The sequence below is a fragment of the Lasioglossum baleicum genome, chromosome 7 (genome assembly GCF_051020765.1).
Source record: "Lasioglossum baleicum chromosome 7, iyLasBale1, whole genome shotgun sequence".
NCBI lineage: Eukaryota > Metazoa > Arthropoda > Insecta > Hymenoptera > Halictidae > Lasioglossum > Lasioglossum baleicum.
The window spans coordinates 14,909,122-14,932,000 of NC_134935.1; the positions used below are offsets into that span (position 1 = coordinate 14,909,122).

A 22,879-nucleotide genomic window follows, 5' to 3' on the forward strand; every position below is an offset into this window, starting at 1 on the left:
TAGCCGATTTTACGTCATCGACTCTCGGAGCACCAGTTGCCCAGCCCTGATGTACAATATAAAATTATCTGAGAGAATGAAATTAAAATGATCTGAGAATGAAATTAAAATGATCTGAGAATGAAATTAAAATTATCTGAGAATGAAATTAAAATAGTAGAAGTAGTGGAAAAAAAAGAAGTACCGGTCCAGTAGAGCCAGTTTTGTTCGAACTTGAGGCCATCGTCGCCCTCGAAAACTTTGAAGATCGAGACGATGTAGCCGGTGGACGGAATCGGTGGTCTGACACCAGGTGGTTCCAATGGAGGCCTCGCGATCGTTGCGACCTCGTTAAACAAATCCAAGGTGTGACTGGCCGCGTACCGAAGATCCCGAGGGTCGAACTTCCTCAGGGCGGCGCATTGCACCTCGTTGTAAAAGTCCACGGGATCCGTGTTCTGTTTGTTTATTAGGTAGTACGTGATGAATGGGAAATCTGCTGAAATTATGATACCATTCGCAAATAAATCACTTATTCAACCTTCACTACCATTCATCGAACCATTACGTGCACATAAATATATTCACTATTTTTCCATATCTATTCGCCGCCATTTTTGTGCTTCAACCTTCTTACGAACTCGATGAATGATTAAGAAAATTCTCGCATGAATTTGTACTCGTTATTTTCTACAGTTTGTGTATAACAATAATTCAAGCTACTTGTCACCTAATTTTCAACCCTCATACTCTCCTTCACCTGTTTTCTGTTTCTGGATCCTGTAAGACATTATTAGACTTGTTGTAAAAATTCCAAATTTCTTGTAAATATTTTTCCAATATAAAACATTGTAGTTCCTACAAAATGTCCCACAATAAAATGGCACCAGGCGAATTCTAACTTTTACGAATACCCTTATCGGATCTACAACGCTACACCGGAATACCAATGGAATCGAAGAAGGGGGTAAAGTTTTGCAGGTGCAATTTTTCCTCGCGAACGCCATATTGGTAGAAATCTATCTTTATGGCAGCAGGTGGTGGGTTAGGTGTTATGCTCGTCTCCGTGTCGTTACCTCGAGGTGTACGGAATTCAGCTGTCGTCTTCGGGTACTGTTGCCCGGCATTTATCAACTGTTCGCGTTACCACCACGATCCGTCAACCCTGATCTGAAGAAGAAGAAAGTGTCGCGGTCGAATTACCATTTTTCTCCATGTTCGTGAGCAGAATGCTCTGCGAAGCTGATGGCGCTATTTCTGCGACGAGTTCTGCTGCTGTGTCCCGTTGCAAGACCAGCGGACGAGAGACTGGAGACTCCATTAGGGGATCCAATGGCTCCAATGGCGTCATGAAGTGCGCCAGTACACATTGCTTTGGATCCTCGACTTCCAGGACTGATAAGGGACTGCCGGGCCTCTTCTTGTCCGCGATTGGCGCGTGCTGGAACCAATTATAACACTCTGTTAGTTTTCTTAATAAATCCTTAATGGTGGAAGATGATCGATTGGTCCCTGTTAAGGGTGTAGACTCGCTTCCAGGATTACAAGGGTGCGGGATGCGCTTTCTCATTTCTTGATAATGCAAAGATGGGGGTTTCAGCAGTCAAAAGCGCTAGATAAAAGATCAAATTGGCTGCTCTTTACTTTACCGGACTCAAAATTTGTGCCTTTCTCCTAATTCTGATGTATTTGGTATGTAAGCCAGTAGATTTGTACCCGGCGCGGATGCAGATCGATGTTTCGAACCTCTAGATGCGGCAAGGAACATAAAAAGGTTCGCGGTCGTCACTAAATACCAATATGGCGGCGCCCTTACCTGTCGAAAATGCTCAACTTTAAGCGCCCATAGCTCCTCAACTATTGATCCTAGAGGATCAAAACTTCGATCAGCATCCGCGCCGGGTACAAATCTACTGGATTACATACCAAATACATATCATAATTCGTAGGAAGAAGGTGCTAATTTTGAGTCCGATAAAGTAAAAAAGTTTACCCATCAATTGTAACGTACGTAATTTGCATTATTTGGCAGGATCTTCCAAATTACGCCTCGTAAACGTAGAAATAACATTTTTGAGGGCGATCGCGGCCTAGATTGATCTTTTATCTAGCGCTTTTGATTACAGCAAAACCCCATCTTTGTATTATCGAGAAATGAGAAGACGCACCCCGCACCCTCGCAATCCTGGAAAAACGAGTCTACCCCCTCAACTCCCTCATTTTATTATCGATTAAGCCTACTGCATTCTTCGAATCATTTTTTACTCAACCCACCATCAAATTATCCACCCTCTTCCTTTTTATTAATCCGCCGACATTGTTTTTATTAGAAACATCTACGGTGCTCCTTTTCCAAGATGGCGGCCAGCGAGGATGGCGAGAACAAATATTATTGGAAGACTTAACGCTTTTAAAATCTATAAAAGCAATGTCTAAGATCAACAATAGGAAACAGCGCGCTTTGTTTATACCTTCCGCTACTGTTCCGCGAACAAAGTTATTCGCGAATTTTCCCGAACACAAGCAACATGAAATAATAGGAGCTGTCCAACTTTCTCTGGAGATTAAAAACAATTTGGAACTTTACGCGAATGTGCTTCCTGTGGTACTAATAATGAAATAACAATGGAACAATTTGTTTTTGCTGTTGAACAATTAGGGACGAGGTGAAGAAGTGGAACGAAGAAGTATTTCGTTCATGATTGACGGACACTTCCGTCAAGATTAGTACACCGTCACTTCCGTCACGCCGACGCGTCCCTCTGTTTTCCGACACGACGGCCACAGGTTTCATATCTATTTTTGCGCGTTCGAGGCCAGGTCGACAAGGTCGCAAACTGGTCGTGGTTACACTGAAGACACTAAGGCCAATAACTCGAGCGTTCCGGTTTTAGCAGGTGTGCTCTCGATCCACGTACCTCCGCGTTACGTACAAACTTTCCGAACGATCAAATTATTACCCGCGACGACATAGTTATTTCGCGACCCGGTTCGCGAAACGTCACACAATCTATGTTTTTCGAGAAATACGCGAGCCAAAAGCACCGTGGTCAATGTGAATTGTTGATGCGTCCACTGAACACCAATTTTCAATCCTCGTCAGTAGAACAATATAAAACAAAATATGGCACAAAGGAATTTCTGCTAGCCTTTTGCTAATGTCCAAAAATGATTAATTCAAGAGATCTTTCAACGACATTGAACTTGAAATATCTTTTAAATTAAGAATTTTTCGACAAAATTCAAGTTGAAATATCTATGGTTGCCAAGATGAACGCCGCATGTCACAATTTCAAAAGATTTCAGTTTATGCATTAATTGAGATTTATAGTATAGGCTTTACTATTTAATAATGATGTACAAAAATGTGTAGTTTATGCAGATTTAAGATTGTTTTATAAAACCATGTTTATCCAAATTTTTAGCTAAGTTTACTATAAAACATGTCTAAAGGAATGAATGTACTGGATCACATTGATCATAGATCAAAAAGTTCTCACTAAGTTGATCATACACATTTTCATAATTGTTATTCGTTGTTCCAGCGTCGTTAAAAAAATTCTACGTTCCCAGCATCCCAAACACATTTCGCAGGCCACGAGATTGATGTACCATCTTCTCTCGCAGCTTACAGAGTAGGAAGTCCAGACCCGGCGTGTTAAGTTAACTGTTAGAAAATAGTTATCGGCCTCGAGATTCGTAACACGTACCGGTACTCCAGCCGGTAAAAATCGTTCGAGGGATGCGAGGGGGATGATGAAGCAGTCTCGGTCCAAGGTGGCCAGGGAGATTGGTTCGCCGCGTGGAGGACTGTTCCCGGAAACCACCAGGGGCGTGTATGCTCCGGATGCCCGGTTCCCGCTGAAGGAGACCTGTGCGGAACCATACAACACGGGATATAATTAACTCGGCGAATTAGAATCTTGACGAATCAAAGCTCAAAGCCCCGCGAACTCGAGGCGCTAAATTGCCCGTTCGCGACGACGGAAGCCGGGGCTTTTTGCCGCCGCTGCAATTAACCTGTTAACCCAGCGATCCTGCGATATAATCCGTCAATAAGCCCGCTTTTGTTGCACTCGAAAGGAAACTACCGTTCTTATTGTAGCCCAACTGTTTTATTAATTCATGAAAAAGTATTTCAAATCTTTCAAACAATTTCTAACTCGGTTCTCGAGATTGTACATTTTTTAACAGATTTATTTCTTTGAGCACATACACTACCGTGCAAAAGAAAGAAGCACCCGGCCATATTTAATAGAAAAGCGTAAAAAATCAAATAAGAACACAGTAAGTTTTGAGAAAGGATTCCGCTGTTTAATGGAATAGTTCTGAGAATATATTGAAGACAAAATGAAGGTATTTATTCATATGTTTATTCAATAACACGAGAAGTTACCTTGAAAATGGCAAAAAGTAATAGAAAGTAATAGAGAAGAAGAAATATGAGTAAATATCCGAATTTTTAGCTTTCAATTTTAATTTACAATAAATCAATCATTGTACTATACAATTTCTGCATAAAGATATTGTTTGTAGTTATATCTTATAATTATACTGGGTGCTTCTTTCTTTTGCACAGTAGTGTATAACAATAAAAATCGCTAAAAATCTAAATGAGAACATTCTTGTCATCTTTATGAAACAATGTAAAATTGTTGTGCTCTAAAAAAATATTTAGCCTAAAATACCAGTTGTATTGGAACACAATTTAAAGACCATTTAAATTGTAAGTACCATTTCTTCCCATAAAAATTTCGTGGGTACTTTATTCCTACATGGGACACGCATAAGTTCGAACAGATAACAAATTCTTTCAGAGCAACTACTGCAAAAATTATTCCCAATGGACAGATAACTCAGACTGCGTACAATAAAACGTTTCTCTCGGAACGTCACAAATCTTATTAGACGAAAGGATAGACGCACCGCAGCTCTCTGGGTTAACAGATTAACGGATGATTAAAAAAGCCCACGGAGAAAAAGCACAGAAGCATGCTAAGACATTGCTTCCGAACAACAAATTTCGCTAAGAGCACCAATTCCTCGAACCATTCCAAGCGTCCAATAAAAACATGCATTTGCAGTTAACAGGCAAACTCATAGTGCAAAACAGAAGTCGAAGAAAAATCTAATTGCAGGTCCCGTCGCGCGTGGATCGCGAACATTAACACTAAACCATCATCAAAAGTGGCTGATGTGAATTGTATTATAAAAATAACAAGATTAAATTAATGTAGATCCTGTGCGATTTTTATTATAATACATATACTGGAATAAAAAATGTATTCAATCAATTAATTACCATGAAAACACCTTTACAATTTCAATAATTGTAAAATAAAAAATCTTTAGGCGCCACTAAAAATTGCTGTACCACTATTCAATATATTGTTTACATTATTAAATGTGTCGGTATCTAAACAAATTTCTAAACATTTAGCTGTTATACCAATTTCGCATCCATAGAATTTGAAAAATCATAGGGAATGGAAGTGTTGTAGGTCGGAAGAAATGTTGAATTTTCTAGTTAAAATAGCTCCGAGTGCAAAGGGTTAATATTGGGTTAGCAAGAAAGTAATTTCGGTGTTTTAACTCACTTTTTATTTCACCTCAAAATACCGAAATTACTTTCTTGCCAACCCAATAGCATAAACGTTGCGCGGTAGCCTAAGTTCGGTTTCCATCGTAAACGTGGTACATAGAATGTTCATGCTAGGCTTCACTCATGCTACGTACGGTCGAGACTAACGTGTTCCTTTACTGCCGAACGTAAACAGGGCCTCCGACGTTTGCGGCCCGCCTCGTATTTACCGATTTTTCGACCACCACCGGAGCTTGTTGCATTTTTAATCGCGAGTGCAGTTCAGGTAGGAGGAACTGCACCCTTGAGTAACAAGTGAATTTCGAAGTCGATACAGCCACGCCGTTATGTAGGTTAACGTGGTTCCTTTCATTGTTCCCTGGACTGTTTCGACGTCACCTGTCTGTGATTTATGGCGACACGCAAACGCCGGTTACTGTTCTTGACATTTCGGCGAAGCGTGACGACTTTGGTCGCGGAGCGTCGTAAAGCCGGCGGAGTCGAGCTTGCTCGAGGTTTTATGGTAATTCGATGAGTGTCCGGGTCCATTCTGACCCTTAGTTATGGCTCTGCGACCGGATCCTAGCTTCCAAATGATTGAAGTAATTTTGCAAGCATGAAACGTAGAATAATGAACTTGGTCGTATTTCAAAGCTTGAAACCTCCATTTTTATCCCGCACATTTTTTACAAATATTGTTGGATGACGTGACAGGTGGAATCCCGAAGGGATGTTGTTGCTCAACATTTTTGGATGAAGCAGTAAATTCCAAATGTTGAGTTTATATTGTTATGACTAGACTGCGGATCTTTATGCAAAATAAAAATGTTCTGCATTGATTGTGCGAAGCAGGAATAAAATAAAAATTGATTTCATCCCTTAATGACTTTCTTATATTAAAAACAATGTTACGATATTCTTAAATTTTTCTAATCCTTTACTGTTTGATATTTCACCCAACCAATTTCTTCATAAATGCATAAATATCCGCAGTCTAGTTAGGACTTTGTAAAAAAGGACAGCATGACAGTGAAGTGGGTAGGCATTGGACAGTGATCGCGTATCCGATCGCGGACAGTAAACGCGACTTCACTGTATTAAAATCGTTAAAGAAATGTTAAAGAAAAAGACAATTATTCTGCATGAAGATCCGCAGTGTATTAATTACAATACCGGGAATCTGCGCAAAGATCTTCGGTTTATCAGTGCCGTGCCCAAAGCCACCTCGAGATTTATCCGAAGATTCTCGTCGCCGAGCAACAGGAGATCCCGAAAATGTCAGAGCGACAGTCCTATCAGCGGGAGCGTCAGCCGGAGACAGTACGCGGCTTCAAAGCGACATCGGATTATATTTCGTGATTCTGAAACTCGAAGATGTCTTTCCACGACGCGTGGAATAATTTCCACTCTAATTTCCCGTCCTGTTTTTTGCTATGCTTTAGAAGTCTGTCGCATGCTGTTCGCAGGAGCGAGCAGATTTCTGTGGCTCCGGATATATTTACATTTGCGGCGATACCGTGTCGGGGGTGGATGCTACACGATGCACCCCTCGCTGCATTCACGTTGCACTCTCGCATCCTGCTGATGCTGTAAAAGTCGGCCTGACAGATGGCAGCTCGCTTTACGTTCCACGGGAACCGTCCTTACATTCGAACGAGTGCCGTTGTAAAAGTTTAACAATGTTGCTGCACGATGGCCTAAAACGGTCCGACCACGGGAAATTCGATACTCTGACCGTTCCCTATCATGAAATGTACTGTTTTATTTTTTTTTAACTGCTTCACTTGTGTTAATTTGAGCCACTTTGCTATAGTGTGCTCTCCGTAACTGTATTATTGCTTCATTTCTTTAGTATTTCACAAAATACTGGTCTTATACAGGGTGTCCCAAAATTCGTGAAAATCCCGAAAGGGGGTGGTTCCTGAGACCATTTCAAGCGACATTTTCCTTTGCAAAAATGTTATCCGCGGCTTTGTTTAGGAGTTATTAACGAAAAACACGGACCAATCAGTGATTTTCGTTAATAACTCCTAAACAAAGCCGCGGATAACATTCTTGCAAAGGAAAATGTCGCTTCAAATGGTCTCAGGAAGTGAGACAAGAACTTCCCCCTTTCGGGAAGTTCACGAATTTTGGGACACCCTGTAGAGAGTTCGAATTCAATCAAAGTTCGAACCTGTTTGCGAGGAACTTGATCCCATCCCTATTGAACAGAAATAGAAATGTCTGTATAATATAATAAATAGAACTGAACAGAAATGAAAACGTCCATATAATAATATACATACTGAATAGAATAAATAGAACAGCAATAAAAAATGTCTACGTAATAAACAGAATGGAACAAAAATAAAAGAAATGTCTATATTCATTTCAAAGATAACCATTCTAATTATTGCGACCTTTTCATTCAACCTCCCAAATACCCTAACTAGACCCTGAGAAGTTCCTCAAAAGTTCAAGATCAACCTCAACTTCACCCTCAACCTTGCTCCACCTTTAAAAGACCCTTCTCCCGAATCATCAACGGCAAAATTTTATAAATTGCCTGCTCTTAAACGAATCCATAGCAAATGACAAGGGAAGGGGGGCCGAATCAGTAGGAATTTAGGATCAATCGTGGGTCCGGAATGGGCACGACGACCGTCGGATATCGAGCATAGTCGTCCGCCGGGCAGGAAATTTATGGTACGTCGCTGGATCCACGTTGGCGTGCAATAAGATGGCGAGTTTGCGTGCCGATTCGGCGTAGGTGTAACTTTATGCGGCCGACTCCGTACCTCCCACCCCCTTGTTTCCGCCATAATTTCGTCGATGCAAACCCTCTCGTCGCACCCCTGTGCAACCGTACGTGTGCATCCCCCTGAGCTTCCTGCTGAAATATCGTCCGAGTGTCCGGTCGTGTTCCTCGTGGCGAGACGCTCGTCGATAGCGTGCAGGGATGTGGGGTACAAGGTATAATCTCCAGTCGGACGACCTTCGGAACATTGCCGTAGATGATTGCTCTGAGCCTCGAGAATTATGGTCGTCGAGAGACCCGGTAGAATTCGAAATTTTTGTCAGTCGAAAGTGTCGTTTTCTGGCTCTTGCGCTCTTTTTCCTCTTTAGCGGCACGTTTGCGTCCACGCCCCCTTCTGGCGCACAGCGGGCAATTTGGTCGAAACTCGATTCGAAATCATAGAACTTTCGATAGAAATGAGATAGAGCGATGAACTTTTTTTTTAATTAAAGCTGAAACTTTGCAGAATATGAGAAAAATAGGGAGATCATGGTACGAACGTTTTTTAACCTTGAGAAAATTCGTTATCATTCGTATTCATCCATGTAGCTTAGATTTTTCAAAATTATGCAATAATCACCGGTCGGTAATGTCGTAATTATAAGAAATCACATTCATGATGAGAACAATTTAAAAAATTTGGTTAAACATCTTCCAAAGAAATATTTAACTTTTTCAGCTAGTTTAGCTAGACTGACGATGAAATACTCCCCAATCGCATTGGTAATCTCTTCAAGTTTGAATCGCTGCCGAGTGAAACCCGTGTCGAACACTCGTGAGGGTTCGACCATTAATATTAATCGCCTCGTTCGCACGCTAATGAAATTAACAAACGGAGTCGGTCTCGTGCAACATCGGCGAGCAATCGGATACGTCGGCGGATGTTTGCAGACACTGTTTGCCGAGCCGCGGAGGCGGAATTAATCTCGAGCCTCTCCGCGGCGGATCTAAGGGATACGAATGCAGCGCGTTGCACCGATCACGATGCAACCCCCGTTCCGCCAGGTGATTAACGGAGATATTTCGGCTCGAATGTCGCCGGTTAAGAGAATTCGGATTGAATTCAATCAGTCGGAAGCTACGCTATCCGCCGAATCGTCTGCGAAGTATGGAAATCGCTGTCTGGACTGCGCCAATTAGCGACGAGAGATGATGCAGTTCCGGTTGATTGCGATGGTCGAGAATTGTCACGATTCCTTGACGGATGTATTAAACAGAACATAACGTAACGAGGCTCGTTTGTATAATCTTCGACGACTAAAAACAATTTCCACATTTTTATATAATATGTTGACGGCACTTTTTAATGTTGATAATTGGTGACCTTTACGCTGATTTTCGTGTGGTTTTATTATTATTATATCATAAGTTCAAAATCTCAAATTATCTTCGACAATGTGATCCATTTTTGGTTAAACTTCACCTCGCAAAACCAAAAATTTTTAACTTTTTCTACGCAATCTTGTAGATTTTAGCGAGAAAATTCCGAAAATCCAAGTCTTAATGTTAGGAATCCACTGATTCAAAAGTTATGCGTGTCCGGGTATGAAGAAATCGATATTACAGGAGAAATTGGCTTAAGAATATGATTTTAAAAAATTGTTAAAGCTTTAGATGAACACAATCGTGTGTGTTAACAATTGTGCAAGCAACGTTGATTTTCCAACAGTTAAACAGACCGGTTTCTGTCGGATTAATTTAGAGAGCCTCGGTACAGAATGGTTCTAAATCAGTCGTTCTCTGTGGCGTATTCTACATCTCGAGATACTTGTAATAAACATCTGCGGTTTATGCGATCGTATGAGTTATAGTCTATCCTCCGGTGTGAATATTACGCACACGAACGTACACCACCAGAGAAGTTCTCTAAAATTACTCGTGCCTGTCTATAACTATTGTGATAAAGTATATACAAAGTGTCTTGCTAACTGGATGCTAATGTGTTTGCAAGCCATGCCATTAGCTGTGCCAATTCCATACTCGATGGTTTAGCAGTCTAACTGCGGCCATTACTCAGTTCATAGAAAATTGAAAGACTATCGAAACCACGGTGTGGTTATTTTCTCGTGCTCTCTGAAGCAGAATAGTCCAGCTTCATTGCGTCATAGTTTCTCAATCTTTCTTGGCTCGCAAAATAATGTTAGATTTTTCTAATGAGTCTACCTTCTTCTATTTCTCATGAATGCATCAAATTTGCTGTCTACTAATCATTCACCTATTTGGCGGCAGTGGGTGTCGATGGTTAATTCGTAGCTCTACTACCAAACCAAACCAAATATCTCTACAATCATGTCCAAGCAACCATGTCTACTCAATCTCTATCAAACCTAGTCATCTAACTGTCTGAAGGCAATGAGTGTCCACAGATCATCTATAAAACTACTTTAAACACAATCATACCACCACAATACACACCAAAACATCGTCAAACTAAGTCAAACAAAACCAAACACCCCCAAATGATAATTTCTACTCGATCTCTACGAGTTTCAATCATCTACCTGTTTGAAGGCAGTGGTTGCCCGCAGATCATCTAAAACACTACTTCAACACAATCATACTACCACAAAACACAATTAAACACCCCCAAACAATCATCTCTACTCAATCTCTACGAGCTCCAATCATCTACCTGTCTGGAGGCGGTGGGTGTCGCCGGTTCAGACGGGTCCTTCTGCTGAATCTTCCTCCGGACCTGCGTCTGTGGCCCAGGTGTCGGTTGTTGGGCCGTGCCTCCTCCTCCCCACTTGATCACGTGCGGGCCCGAGTTCTTCCTTGGTGGTGGTCCCAATCTCTCAGCGGGCTCGTCCGGTGGCGATCCTAGGGCCCCGCCTGACGGTGGAGTGAGGAACAGGTGAGTCCTGTACATGTAGCCCTGGTGATCGTGCTCGGCCATCGAGGGGAAATAGCCAAACTCCCTGCTGCGTCGGATGGGTCCGCGAGTCCCGACGCCTGGCTGGCCGGCGCCGCGGACCGCGCCAAACCTGTTGCCCCCGTACCCCAGGGAACCGGACGCGTACGCGCCCCCCAAAACAGATCGACCCTCCAATCCGCCACCACCTCCTCCTCCTCCTCCACCACCACCGAGCCCCTTGTCGCCGCCGAAGTTCTTGCGGAACATAAGATTCATGACTGACAAATGCTCAAGACTACACACCGCCGATTAGGACAATATACAGCCACGGATTCACGACGTCAATGTCGTGTACACACGGGTGCTGACCGTCGATACAAATGCTACCACGGATCACGTTATCAACATCAAATACAGACGGCTAGTGACCATCGACACGAATACTACCACGGTTCACGTTATCAATAACAGAGACGGATGCTGACCACCGGTACGAATACTCCCACGGATCGGAGCATCAACATCAAACGCAGCGACGCTGACTATACTGACCGCCAATACGAATACTAGCGCGGATCACGTTATCAACATCAAATGCACGGTCACTGACCGCCAATATCAATCGCATATACACGGTCACTGACCGCCGACACGAATACTGCCGCGGACCGCGTTATCAATAGTAAACACACGGTCACTGACCGCCAATATCAACCTCAAATACACGGTCACTGACCGCCGACACGAATACTACCACGGATCACGTTATCAACATGAAATACACGGTCACTGATCGCCAATATCAACATCAAATACACATGAATACTGACCGCCGAGACGAATACTGCCACGGATCACGTTACCAACATCAACACACGGATGTTGACTGCCAACAGGACAATACTCCGAACATACGCGGATGATGAGCTTCCCGACTACGGATCACGGCATCAACATCGAATTTACACGGATGCTGATCGTACGTTGGTTAGAGATCATGGCGTCAACATCAACTATTTACACAGACGCTGATCACGGCGGATACGGGTCACGTCATCAACATCGAATATACACGGATCAACACAATGTGTGTCGCGGTGTGCGTATATATGTATATGTCTGTCACGCGATATGTCCTCTCGCTCTTTCTTTCTCTGTCTGTTCTGTTGTTTCACGAGTGACAAACACAGTTTTGGAACACAAGCGGCAGCAGCAGCAGGCGACGGTGGTGGTGCTCGACGATCACGAAAGCGTCCCTATTTCACTGGTCCCTAATGTTTGCGTTGGTAACGGTCGAGAGAAATTGAGTTCTACCGTTGCAACCTTCGACGATGAATGAGGGGGGGCCTGTCTGAAGCGAGTCCAGAGGTTTTGGAATGGTTCCCAGGCTTTTTGAGTAGACTTAGGGGTACTGTGTGCACAGGGTGGGACACCTAACTTGATCACCTCGAATACGTCCTAAATTATGCGCTGTACAAACAGTTAGTTCTACTACGATTCCACTGGAATGGTGACTCTGAGGCTACAAAGAAACAAAGTTGACATTTGATTCTCCTAAACGCCATTAGATGACGCACACCACATGGTGTCCTCTCCATCTTCTGTAGAAGTAATCTTTTGTACAATAATTTAGATGCCATTTGGGGTGATCAAGTTAGGTGCCTCACCCTATGATAGTACTATATGTATAGTAGCATGGTTGTTAGACTGCGGATCTTTATGCATTTATGAAGAAATTCGTTGGGTGAAATATAAAACAGTAAAAGATTTAAAAAATTTGGGGATGTTGTAATGTTGCTTTTAATGTAGCAAACTCGTTAAGGGATGAAATGAACTTTTATGCTATTCCTGCTTCTCACAATCAATGCAAAACATTTTTATTTTGCATAAAGATGCGCAGTCTAATAATTGTATACATATAGTGCTATTCCCTGAGACCTGTGACGTTCGTGGTTTGCGAAATGCGACGGGGTAGGGGATTTTTGCTTGAGCTTTTGGGCGATTTGGGTGGGGAGGATTAAAGAACGGAGGGAGGGTGTTGCACCTGTGTGTGTGTGTGGGCTAGGTCTTTTGGAGAATGGTTGGGGGTTGGAGTAACACGTTGACTGGGGTAGTGGTGATTGGTGAATTTAGGGAAGTTTTGTGTGAAAGGTTTCTTAAGGGGATGTTGAGTTTCGTTTCACAGGAGATTGTGGGGATTATCGGATTTTTGTTGAATTATGTTGCTCACTCTGTGTATTATATAACAAACTGTTTTAATTTTAAGTGACTTTACATGGGTATGTGGCAGCCAATGTGTTAATATTATTGTTCGTGTGAAAGTTATCTTTTCTTTGAATCGTAACAAGAAAGATAAAATGTGAATGTGTATTATGTTATTATTTTATGCAGTGGTTTCCGAACAAATGAGGGCTCACCAATCGTCAATACCACATCAGTCAACGTGTTAATCCTTTTTAAGAGGGTCACACTCTCGTTATCCTTTGGTTAGACACTGTGGTGCGCGCCAAGGCTCGGGTTAACGTGTTTATTCACTCGATCGTGAGAAGATTGAGCGGCGGGAAAAATTCAAAATAAATCCTACATCCCCTTCTCCTATATTAACCTTTTTTCCTTTAATCAATTAATCAATCTTTGTAACAAACAGTAGTAAATCCTTTCCCTTACTTGGTATCCACAATTATTAATTAACCAATTGTTGAAACAACCGATTGTACAGAGAGAAAAAATTGAAAGATATCCTACATCCCCTTCTCTTTTCTACAATGAATGTCGCTAAGCAATTGTACAGATTAAAATACTTGTAAGAATTATCCTTAAAACATCTAAAGTGCCTTTCTTTGTCAACAGTCTTCAGTATCAAATACCCAGTCACGAACATCGCCCTAATTTTCCTCGGAAACAATAGCTAAAACTCATACTGTTTTTATTCCGGAAGCTCCACCGTTCCCCGCGAAATGAGTTTCTGGATCGAGCGATCCTTCGTGTCCTGGCATCGTGGTCCACAAACAAGACTCGTCATCCGTTTAATACTATCGTCCTGTAACCTCGTTTTTCCATTCTCATTCAAGTTTGCGACGGACAACGGAAAAAGACGATTTCGCCAAAGCGACGCGCCGCGATCGAACGCTTCGCAGCCGTAGTCTCAACGCTCGATTTAGCTCGTCACGAGACCTCAAGGTCCAGAATTGTAATTGCGTTTCGCCCGTATGATAGATCGCGTGTCCAAACGCGCGAGGGATCCACGCTGATCTTTGTCGTTCCCTATTCCCGAGTTCCAATTTGATTTACACTCGGAAAACTTTTGTCGACCGAGAAGACACTATTATCAACGCGCGAGAGGGAACAGTTTTTCCAGCCGGCGGCTATTCAAGGCACGACGGCCAAACTTGCGCCAGTTTATAGCGACCCGAGAACTTAGAGTTACCATTTAACGGGCTCTTTGTTTCGCCGGGGAAAATACCGGCAAGTTTTACAGAAGAAATTATGAAAAATTATTCGAGGCGCGTGGATATCGGCGAGACAAACGCAAGGGCCAAGGTTTGCGAATACTGGCTCTGAAAAAGAACGAAACTCGATGCTTTTTTGACATCACTGAAGCCTTCAGGAAACGTGTATGATGAGTTATGAAATTTTTTGAGCCCTGAATTTGTCAATTCCCGTCGAAAATTCGAAATAGAAGCACAGAAGTAATGCAAATTCAAATGTTCGCGCTCGCAGTACGCCATTTTCGGAAATTCAATCTTTTTAATATCATTGTAATGACTTCGGGAAATGTCCACAGCGAGTACAAGATTTTTTGAGTTTTAATCACATTAAATAAAAAAAATTCTCACTCATTTTTCACCTTCCAAACTCACGAACGAATCAAACCACCCCCAAAACAAAAGATGATCTCCAAAAAAAATTTTAATTTCTACAAATCAATATACCTCACCCACAAATTACAAACAAAATAAATGCCTGCACCTTTTCGCATAAACACTCTCATGTACATCGTCGTTCGAAGCCCAGGATTCGAAGAGCGCACGATATTATTAAAAAATTTGAAGACACTCGATTTCTTGGAGACTCTCGCAGAACTTGAAGTTCAAACAGTCCTGGCCGGTGTTAAAAACAATTTTAAATGATCAGGATCGATGGGAATGTGCGCGGAGGAGTTTCGGAAAAGACACTCGACGTTATTCGAATTTTCGCGGTGTTCCGCGACACTCGCCCGCCTCTACGTCACCGAGGACTGTTCGCTCGATCCGACGACACTGACTTTAATAGTCGAGACTCTCGATTGATCTGCCCGCAGCCGCAAGGACTATCTTGTCACGGCAACGGTCGCCGTCCACGGCGCAGCCCGTAAAACCGCGAACAACCCCAACCGAATCGCCCCCGCGGCCTTTGCGATAAATCCTAATCCCCTGCTTTCAACGGATGATAAATTAATGCCGACTGCGCCCGAATAGAATAGTATCCGATACCAGAAAACAACCCTCGAATGACAGCGCTCGGCTCTAGTTCAGTCTAACGAGCTGATCGTTTCAGCGAGCTCCTAGCAACCCTTAACCTTTCTATGTGGATACTCGGAGTTGTTCAATTTTCTTGCAATCTTGTAGCCACTATTTTGGTTTGAAATTTTTTTATAGGATAGTTGTGACATTCAACAGTAGGTACAAAAAGTTTCAATGACGTCCGTTTGGTGTAATAATGTTGTTAAATTTATTGCTCAATTCATCAGTGTCTGGTCTGCGAAATTGACTTTCTATGTGGGAGGTCAACTTTGACTATTTTTTTTTTGCACCTTTGTAGTCCCGGTTTCAATTTGAAACTTTTTTATAGGATAATTTCAATATTGAGTTGCGTGTACAAAAAATTTTATTGACGTCCTTGCAGTAGTAACGTTGTTAAAAATTGCCGAATTAACAGTTCCTGGTTTTAGCAAAGTTAAGCTTATATATGATAGCTGTTTGATTTTTATTATTTTTTTCCCTCATAGAGACTTCGTGCTGCTTCGAAAATTTTTTACGGTATAGTCTCCATACTCAATTGCATGCACAAAAATTTTCATTAATATCCCTTCATTAACAATGTTTTTAAAAATTGTTAAATTCCAGCTCAGTCGTTAAATAGCCTATTAACAGGCTTCTGGTAGCTAAAGTGTTCATTGCTAGAACCTAATACATCAGATGGAAAGATTCAAGTGAGAATAAGAACGAGAGCTCTATAGACAACATCTAAATCTTCCACTCCGAATTCCATCACCAAAGAAACACTGTGTATTAAACCGAGTCCACAGGCTGCTACACTTGTTTGGAAACTGTGCAAGGAGGAGGAACACCGGCGTCAGAACTCACCCCATAGATTAAGGGTTGGAAAAGCAGAAGCTGTAACGCCTTTCCCCCGGTCGCAGCCCACCTGTGCAGCTAACCAACGAAGACGGATCCCGAACAACGTCCGAATTAATTCACGTCGGTCGCAAGCGGAGTGAGTTCGATAAGTCTCGGAGCCGTTATCTCTCGCCTCGCGTTACCTTCGCGACAGTAATCGTCCTTGGTATGATTTGCGAGGCAAAACCGAGGCGAGTCGTTAAGCGACAGGGACCAGGAAGTTACAAGCCTGCCGCCGATCCGCAAGAACCGCTCCTCCTGATTAGAATCGGCGCAGGGGAACCATCGGAGTCTTCGTTTCCGGTAGCTCGAACGAAAGCACACAATAAGCGACATAGGGGAACACACAGGACGCTGTTACGAACATTGTTACAGTTTACGAACATTGTTACAGTTTGCCAACACTGTTAGAATTGATTGTCTGTCGATCATCGTGCGATCTCTGTTGCTGTTCCACTGGTGATTTATTTTATCCTACGAGTCACTTTAGGAGATTTTGGGGGTGCTGCAATCACCGATGATTTGACTGCCGATGGAGAAACGTAAGATGAATTTAATATTACTGATACATTATATACAACCTCCCAAACTCCATTTTATTGTAATTAATGCAGACAATTTTTATTTTGCATAAATATCTGCAGCCTACTGACGATCGTTGATGAAGAGGAGTTTCATATGGACTGAATTATTCAATTGTGTTACGTTGATTGACTTGTCTATTAGCAAGAAAATTACTCAACGATCATTTTTGCAAGTTTTGTAGCAATTAGAAATAAATAAAATTTGACCAGGCGATGCTACGTTGTTCTTCATTACGCAATATTCTAAAAATGTACACTACTAAGACATTTGTATTACTTAATGGCACCGTGCGAAAGGCAATTAATTGTATCGACGCTCAGATAATTATAATGAACGTCGGGGAAAGATAATTTGAAATAATACGAGGGTTGTTTCACGGGACACAATTAAAGAGCGACGAAGATTTACTGGGACCGAGTTTTACTGTCGTGACACAAATTGCAGTTAATCCCTGAAAGCTGTCTTTAAAAATACAACAATATATCTGCATAATTTACAATCAAACGGAATTGTTATTCGACTATACAGGATGTTTCCTAAATCATACGCATAAATTAGTTGGAAAGGGAAAGAATAAAATAGTTTCATATTAGGTTTCATCTTTGAGGGAATTGAGTTTGAAAATTCGTCTGGTTCCCATGTATTATCGGAAGTAGAATCAGCGAGTCTTGATCAGACAAGTCAGCCAATTCTTGTTCAACAGTACGCGTAGATACTCACCGAATTTTCCAACCCAATTTCATCGAGAACGAATAAAATTTATTTTTTCGTCGAATAATTTTCTTCTTGTATGAATAAGACTTTTGAATTGCATGTTTAAATTGTATAAAACCATTCTTATATTTCTGGGGATAACTTTCAGATTATTTGAGAAATTACTTTCGAGATCCATATTTACAGATTTAGATTTTTTAGCAACCAATTCAATATCACAAAAGGGCTGTTTCTAAAAAGATAATTATAATTGACAAAATTACAAAATTCGTGTGGCAAAAATTGTATAAAAATAAAAATAGTAGATTGTTCGCGATGACAAAATAGGACGTGGGCAGCTTGTTATTGGTGAACAAGAGCACTGGCACGGTAGTCATCGATGACAAACGCTGCCAAATTATACAAGAACGATCAGGAAAAGATGAAGGTCGTCGTGTAAATATTCGTTACGACGTAGGCGGTCAGATACGTGACGAAAATCATGCGATCATGATTAAACTTTTACTGAACCGGGTCTTCAATAAATCTATACAATTTCAATCTAGCAGGTGCGCAGAGGCCAGCCGATAGTTTATGGGGGAAGTTTATAGATTAGGTAGCCGAACTATCAAATTCTCCTAACAGTCCTCAACCTCGCCGCTCTCATCAATCACCTCCATCATCCCTAATCTCCCAACTCATCTCTACGTTTCCTCATCTCTTTAAAGCATCGGTAACTTCAATCCCCTCAAGAAACAACCAAACGATCGCACAAACTTTAAACAATAAACCACCAGTGTCAAACAAGCACACGAACCAACACACAGATCCACTGCGATCGATCTCAGCGAAGCGTTAGTTCCATCGATCCTCCACACCAGCAATAACAATCAATCCGGGTGTTTGAACAGGGAGCAAAGAGGTCCAGGTGTGCACGAGTCCAACGATAAGTCATCAGGCTTAGGTGATCTACAGACGACACGTTGTGTCACAAGTTCACAGGTAGCGGAACACGGACAAGACGGCACATATCGACGTGTAACAACGAATGTTCGACGGTCACGGTGGTCACGGACGGTCACGGGAAGGTCTGTGACGTGTGTGGCAGACGACGAGTGTCCTGGCGGTGTACCTGCTGATCAGTACCTGGTGAACCTCGATGGTTTCGCAGCAGCGAACGATCGCTCAGGTGCCGCTCGGTTGTAACTCAGGTGTCGTGTTCCGGTATCGCGAGACACACACGTGCTTCTGTTAGGCTAGATCGATAGGCCACGGTGAAATATTCACGGGCGACGGTGATGTGTGTCGCGCGAGCTTATCCAAGGCCAACCTGGCCGACTCTGTTGTCTCCAGCAACCCTGCGAGCTTGATTCACCGTGCTTCCGGCCTCGATCCGCGCGGATCGATCGATCACACACGTGGCCTCTACCAGTACTAGCCACTTCACCTGGTCAGGTCCCGAGGAACTTTGTTGGAGAACTAATAGCTCTAGCTTTCACTGGTAACTTCCGATTATGGACGAGAGCTTTCTTTAGAGGAACTTTGATGCTTTTAGAGCCTGATCTCTAAGAGCTTCGACCTGTCTAGCACGTCCGCGTTCAACGATCGAACAGCCGGCGCTCTTTTCGAACGACCGATTGGCACTGACTCGTGTGCACGAGGCGTCGCGACGCATGCCAGGATCGTGGCCACCTGGGGCGCCTACACGAGTTGGGGGTGGGGCGCGCCGGGCCTGTTGCGCGAATATTTTGGCGATTTTTCGGACGCGATGCTGCTTGGTCGGCCATCGGGTATTCAAGTAAATTGTTTTTCTGTTTTGAAAATATTCCATCCGGACTGACTTGGGGTGATCAGTGAATGAATACTTAGGGGGAGATCCTGATGTAGAGCTTGCTTCTGGAGATAGACCGAACTTACTTGATATCGAGAGACTCATAATCTGATGTTAGTAATTCTTTCATAGGTGCAGGCGTCAAGGACATATGAAGGTCAACTCTGTTTTCTTAAATGGAACAGTATGGTCTTCTATTTACATTCTATTGTGAAAGACACTCGAGGTCACTCAATAAGAGGTACCGGAATAATAAAAAATCAATACGACTTCCCATTTATTAGACGTGCAAATAAGTTCCTTCCTCTATGTTTCTACGATCATAACTTCCGACCGAATTCGAATTACTTCTCGATTTTGGTGCCATCTGAAAGAGCGCTCTTTTAGTTTTAAGAAGAATCACGATGAGCGCTATGAGAGTTTCCAGTGCTATGCAACAATTTCAAGCAATATGGCGTGCTAGAAGCATCATTTGTGCCACTGCTTAATCTTTGCATTCCACCTTGGGATGTCAGCTGTTGAAGCTAGTGAAATGGTTTGTGCGGCACTGGGAGAGTACGGTACCGGATTTGGTGGTACTAAAGATTTAAAGTCGGAAATTTTAATTTGGAAGACGACGATCGTTCAGGTGCGCGGAGAAAGTTTGATGACGGTAAAAAGGGGAAAGAACTTATTTGCACACTTATTAAAAAAAATGTTGGAGGCTCCGTTTTCTCCCTCAAAAAATAATTAATACATAAAATATTTGCTCTTAACCATTGAATAAAAAGAAATTATGTCGATACCTTCATTACTCGGTACACCCTGTATATTAGCATTCAGTCGAAAATTGAACGCAGAGATGAACACAAAAATGGACTTTGCGAAACACGATATAAATTTGTTGATTATAGGATTTCGGACAGCATGGCATTCCCGAGATTCGCAAAGTACAAATGACCAATCCGTGTGCCGTCCGTCATTCTTTACCGTGGAGAAAGTCGTGCCAAGTTGGCGACCGACTCTCGAATTCCTCGACGCGCGCGACGAACGAAAGATTTCTTTTCTGCGTGTTCGTCTTGTCCCGATGATGCTCGATGACCCGCGAATCCAAGATCGAATCGAAGCTGCCAAAAACTCGGTGGGCAGGATCTTTTGGCCTGACGTGCCATCAACGTCGATTTTTTTCATTTCTATTCGCGGACAAACCGCGACGGATTGAATTATGGCGGCCCCGTCTGTCGTCGTAAATCCCGCGGAAAGGGATCGACGCGACGCCATTTTTCACAAGGAAACTTCTCGCACATCGACCGTGATGTACACGCGACAGCGTGCCGATCACTGTCGGTGTGGAACACATCACCAGAAATCAATCGCTGGTTTTGTTTGCACAAATTTTCATCCATTTTTACCGAGTTTGAGCTTCGAAAATATTTCACGGAAGTCACCGGAGTGGTCGTAATTCGCTTGACCATTTGCTGGGGAAATTTATTGAGAGTGGTACGGAAGTGTTTATTGAGTTCTGCTATTTTTCTGTTGTATTTATATATGGTAGAGGATGATGGAATTTTTTTAATTGTTTTGGTGTTAGTAACATTGATTTTCGAAATAGGAGTTCAATTTGAAGTATTTCTTTTTATGTTCTTATAGTGTTCGTATTGACTCGAAATTTTTTTATAGCACAGTTTTGATATTCAATTGTATACAAAAAAATGTTCAATAATATCCGTTCAGTAATAATATTATTAAAAATTGCCCAATTAACAGTTCCCGAGAAAATTTCAGGAAAAATAGCCAGAGACGTGAAGAGACTTTAAAAAATTACTGTCCATTTAAAAGAGTTGTAAAAAGTGATAAGAGGTCGTACACACGGGATGAACGATCGACGACTTCAGCACTATCGTATTTTACGTCATCGCGTTGTATTCAGAATAGTAGACACAAAAGATGAAGAACACAACACCCCGGCGTTAAGCGGACAGACGTCATCCGTCACTCCCAAAGACATTCTGAGTACAATAAACGCAATGAGTTACGTAAATCTTGTAGCCGGGGTTATTTTTCAAGTGGTATGGTGATATACGTTCGCCGTTCGAAACGTATTTCGACGTTTACGGCGGCCGTTTTTCACCGGCGATAATCGTCGGGCTTGGACGTGCTCTGGATGGAGACGTTAAATTGCGTTGAATCTCGGACGCACATTTAACTGCGCCATCTTACTTTCCATCTTGTCAAAACAAATTTGGTAATAAAGACGGCATAGAACACGGTCGGTGTTCTACTTTGTCTTCGTCGGAATTGATTTTATTATTATACGAATAAATTGGTGGCATTTTAGCCAGTGCAAAGACTGCAATAATTTAACACTTCATTGATAAACTATTAAAGTTTTTTTAAATTACCTCCGGAACCACCCTCTTCAGCGGTTTGCGATAAAAAATGAATATTTACATGTGTAGAAATAATTCCGTCACCCCCAGATGGGTGACATGGTACTTAACGTGTTAATAATGAAATAGTGTAGGGTTTGATAAAATATATAGTAGGACCTCGGTTAACCGGCTTGATTGGGAGACAATCAGCCCGGACAAATAAAAGGCCCGATGGATAATCAAGACCCGAGGAACATAATTAAAATGTATATTATATTCCAAAATAAATGTTTCATTTTTGTAAATTTATTTCCCTTCATAATATAATTGATTCGGTGAAATATAAAACGGGAAAAGATTTTAAAAATTCAAAAATGCTGTGACGTTGTTTTTAATGTAACAAAGTCATTAAGGGATAAAATCAATTTTTATTGTATATTACTCATGCTGTCCACAATCAATGCAAAACATTTTTATTTTGCATAAAGATCCGCAGTCTAATAATCATATTTGAACGCATATTTGTTTATAATTAGGATCTGGTTAATCGAGGTCCTACTGTAATTTGCTGTATAATTTGTTTCCAGCAAATAATTGATCGCGTCTCTATCTCTAGGTTCCATTCCTCCAGTTACCCATCTGCAGACGAGATAATAAGCGAAGGTGAACGGGGCGAGAAAAAGGCCAAATGGAGAAAAATTCCAGTTGCTGTTTGATTAGTCCCATTCAGCAACAGTGGAGTATCATCTTCCACGGGGCCGAGAAGTTTCTGTCCGCGCTACTGTCCGACTACTACTGGCGTATTCTACTGCGAGCCTCTAACGAGCAACACGCCCTTATTCGTAACT

The 22,879-nt window shown here is 42.1% G+C and overlaps 1 protein-coding gene across 1 annotated transcript in view; it reads right to left on the bottom strand.

Moving 5' to 3' along the window:
* LOC143210937 (uncharacterized) overlaps positions 1-22,305 on the bottom strand; it is a 28,028-nt gene extending 5,723 nt beyond the window's left edge. The window contains exons 1-4 of the mRNA XM_076428251.1: positions 10,972-22,305; positions 3,690-3,851; positions 1,183-1,420; positions 185-478 (exon numbers count right to left, since the gene is read on the bottom strand). Of these exons, the coding sequence (XP_076284366.1) occupies positions 185-478; positions 1,183-1,420; positions 3,690-3,851; positions 10,972-11,469 (1,192 nt within the window). The 5' untranslated portion in view covers positions 11,470-22,305. The remainder of the gene's footprint in view (positions 1-184; positions 479-1,182; positions 1,421-3,689; positions 3,852-10,971) is intronic.
* Between the last annotated feature and the right edge of the window lie 574 nt (positions 22,306-22,879).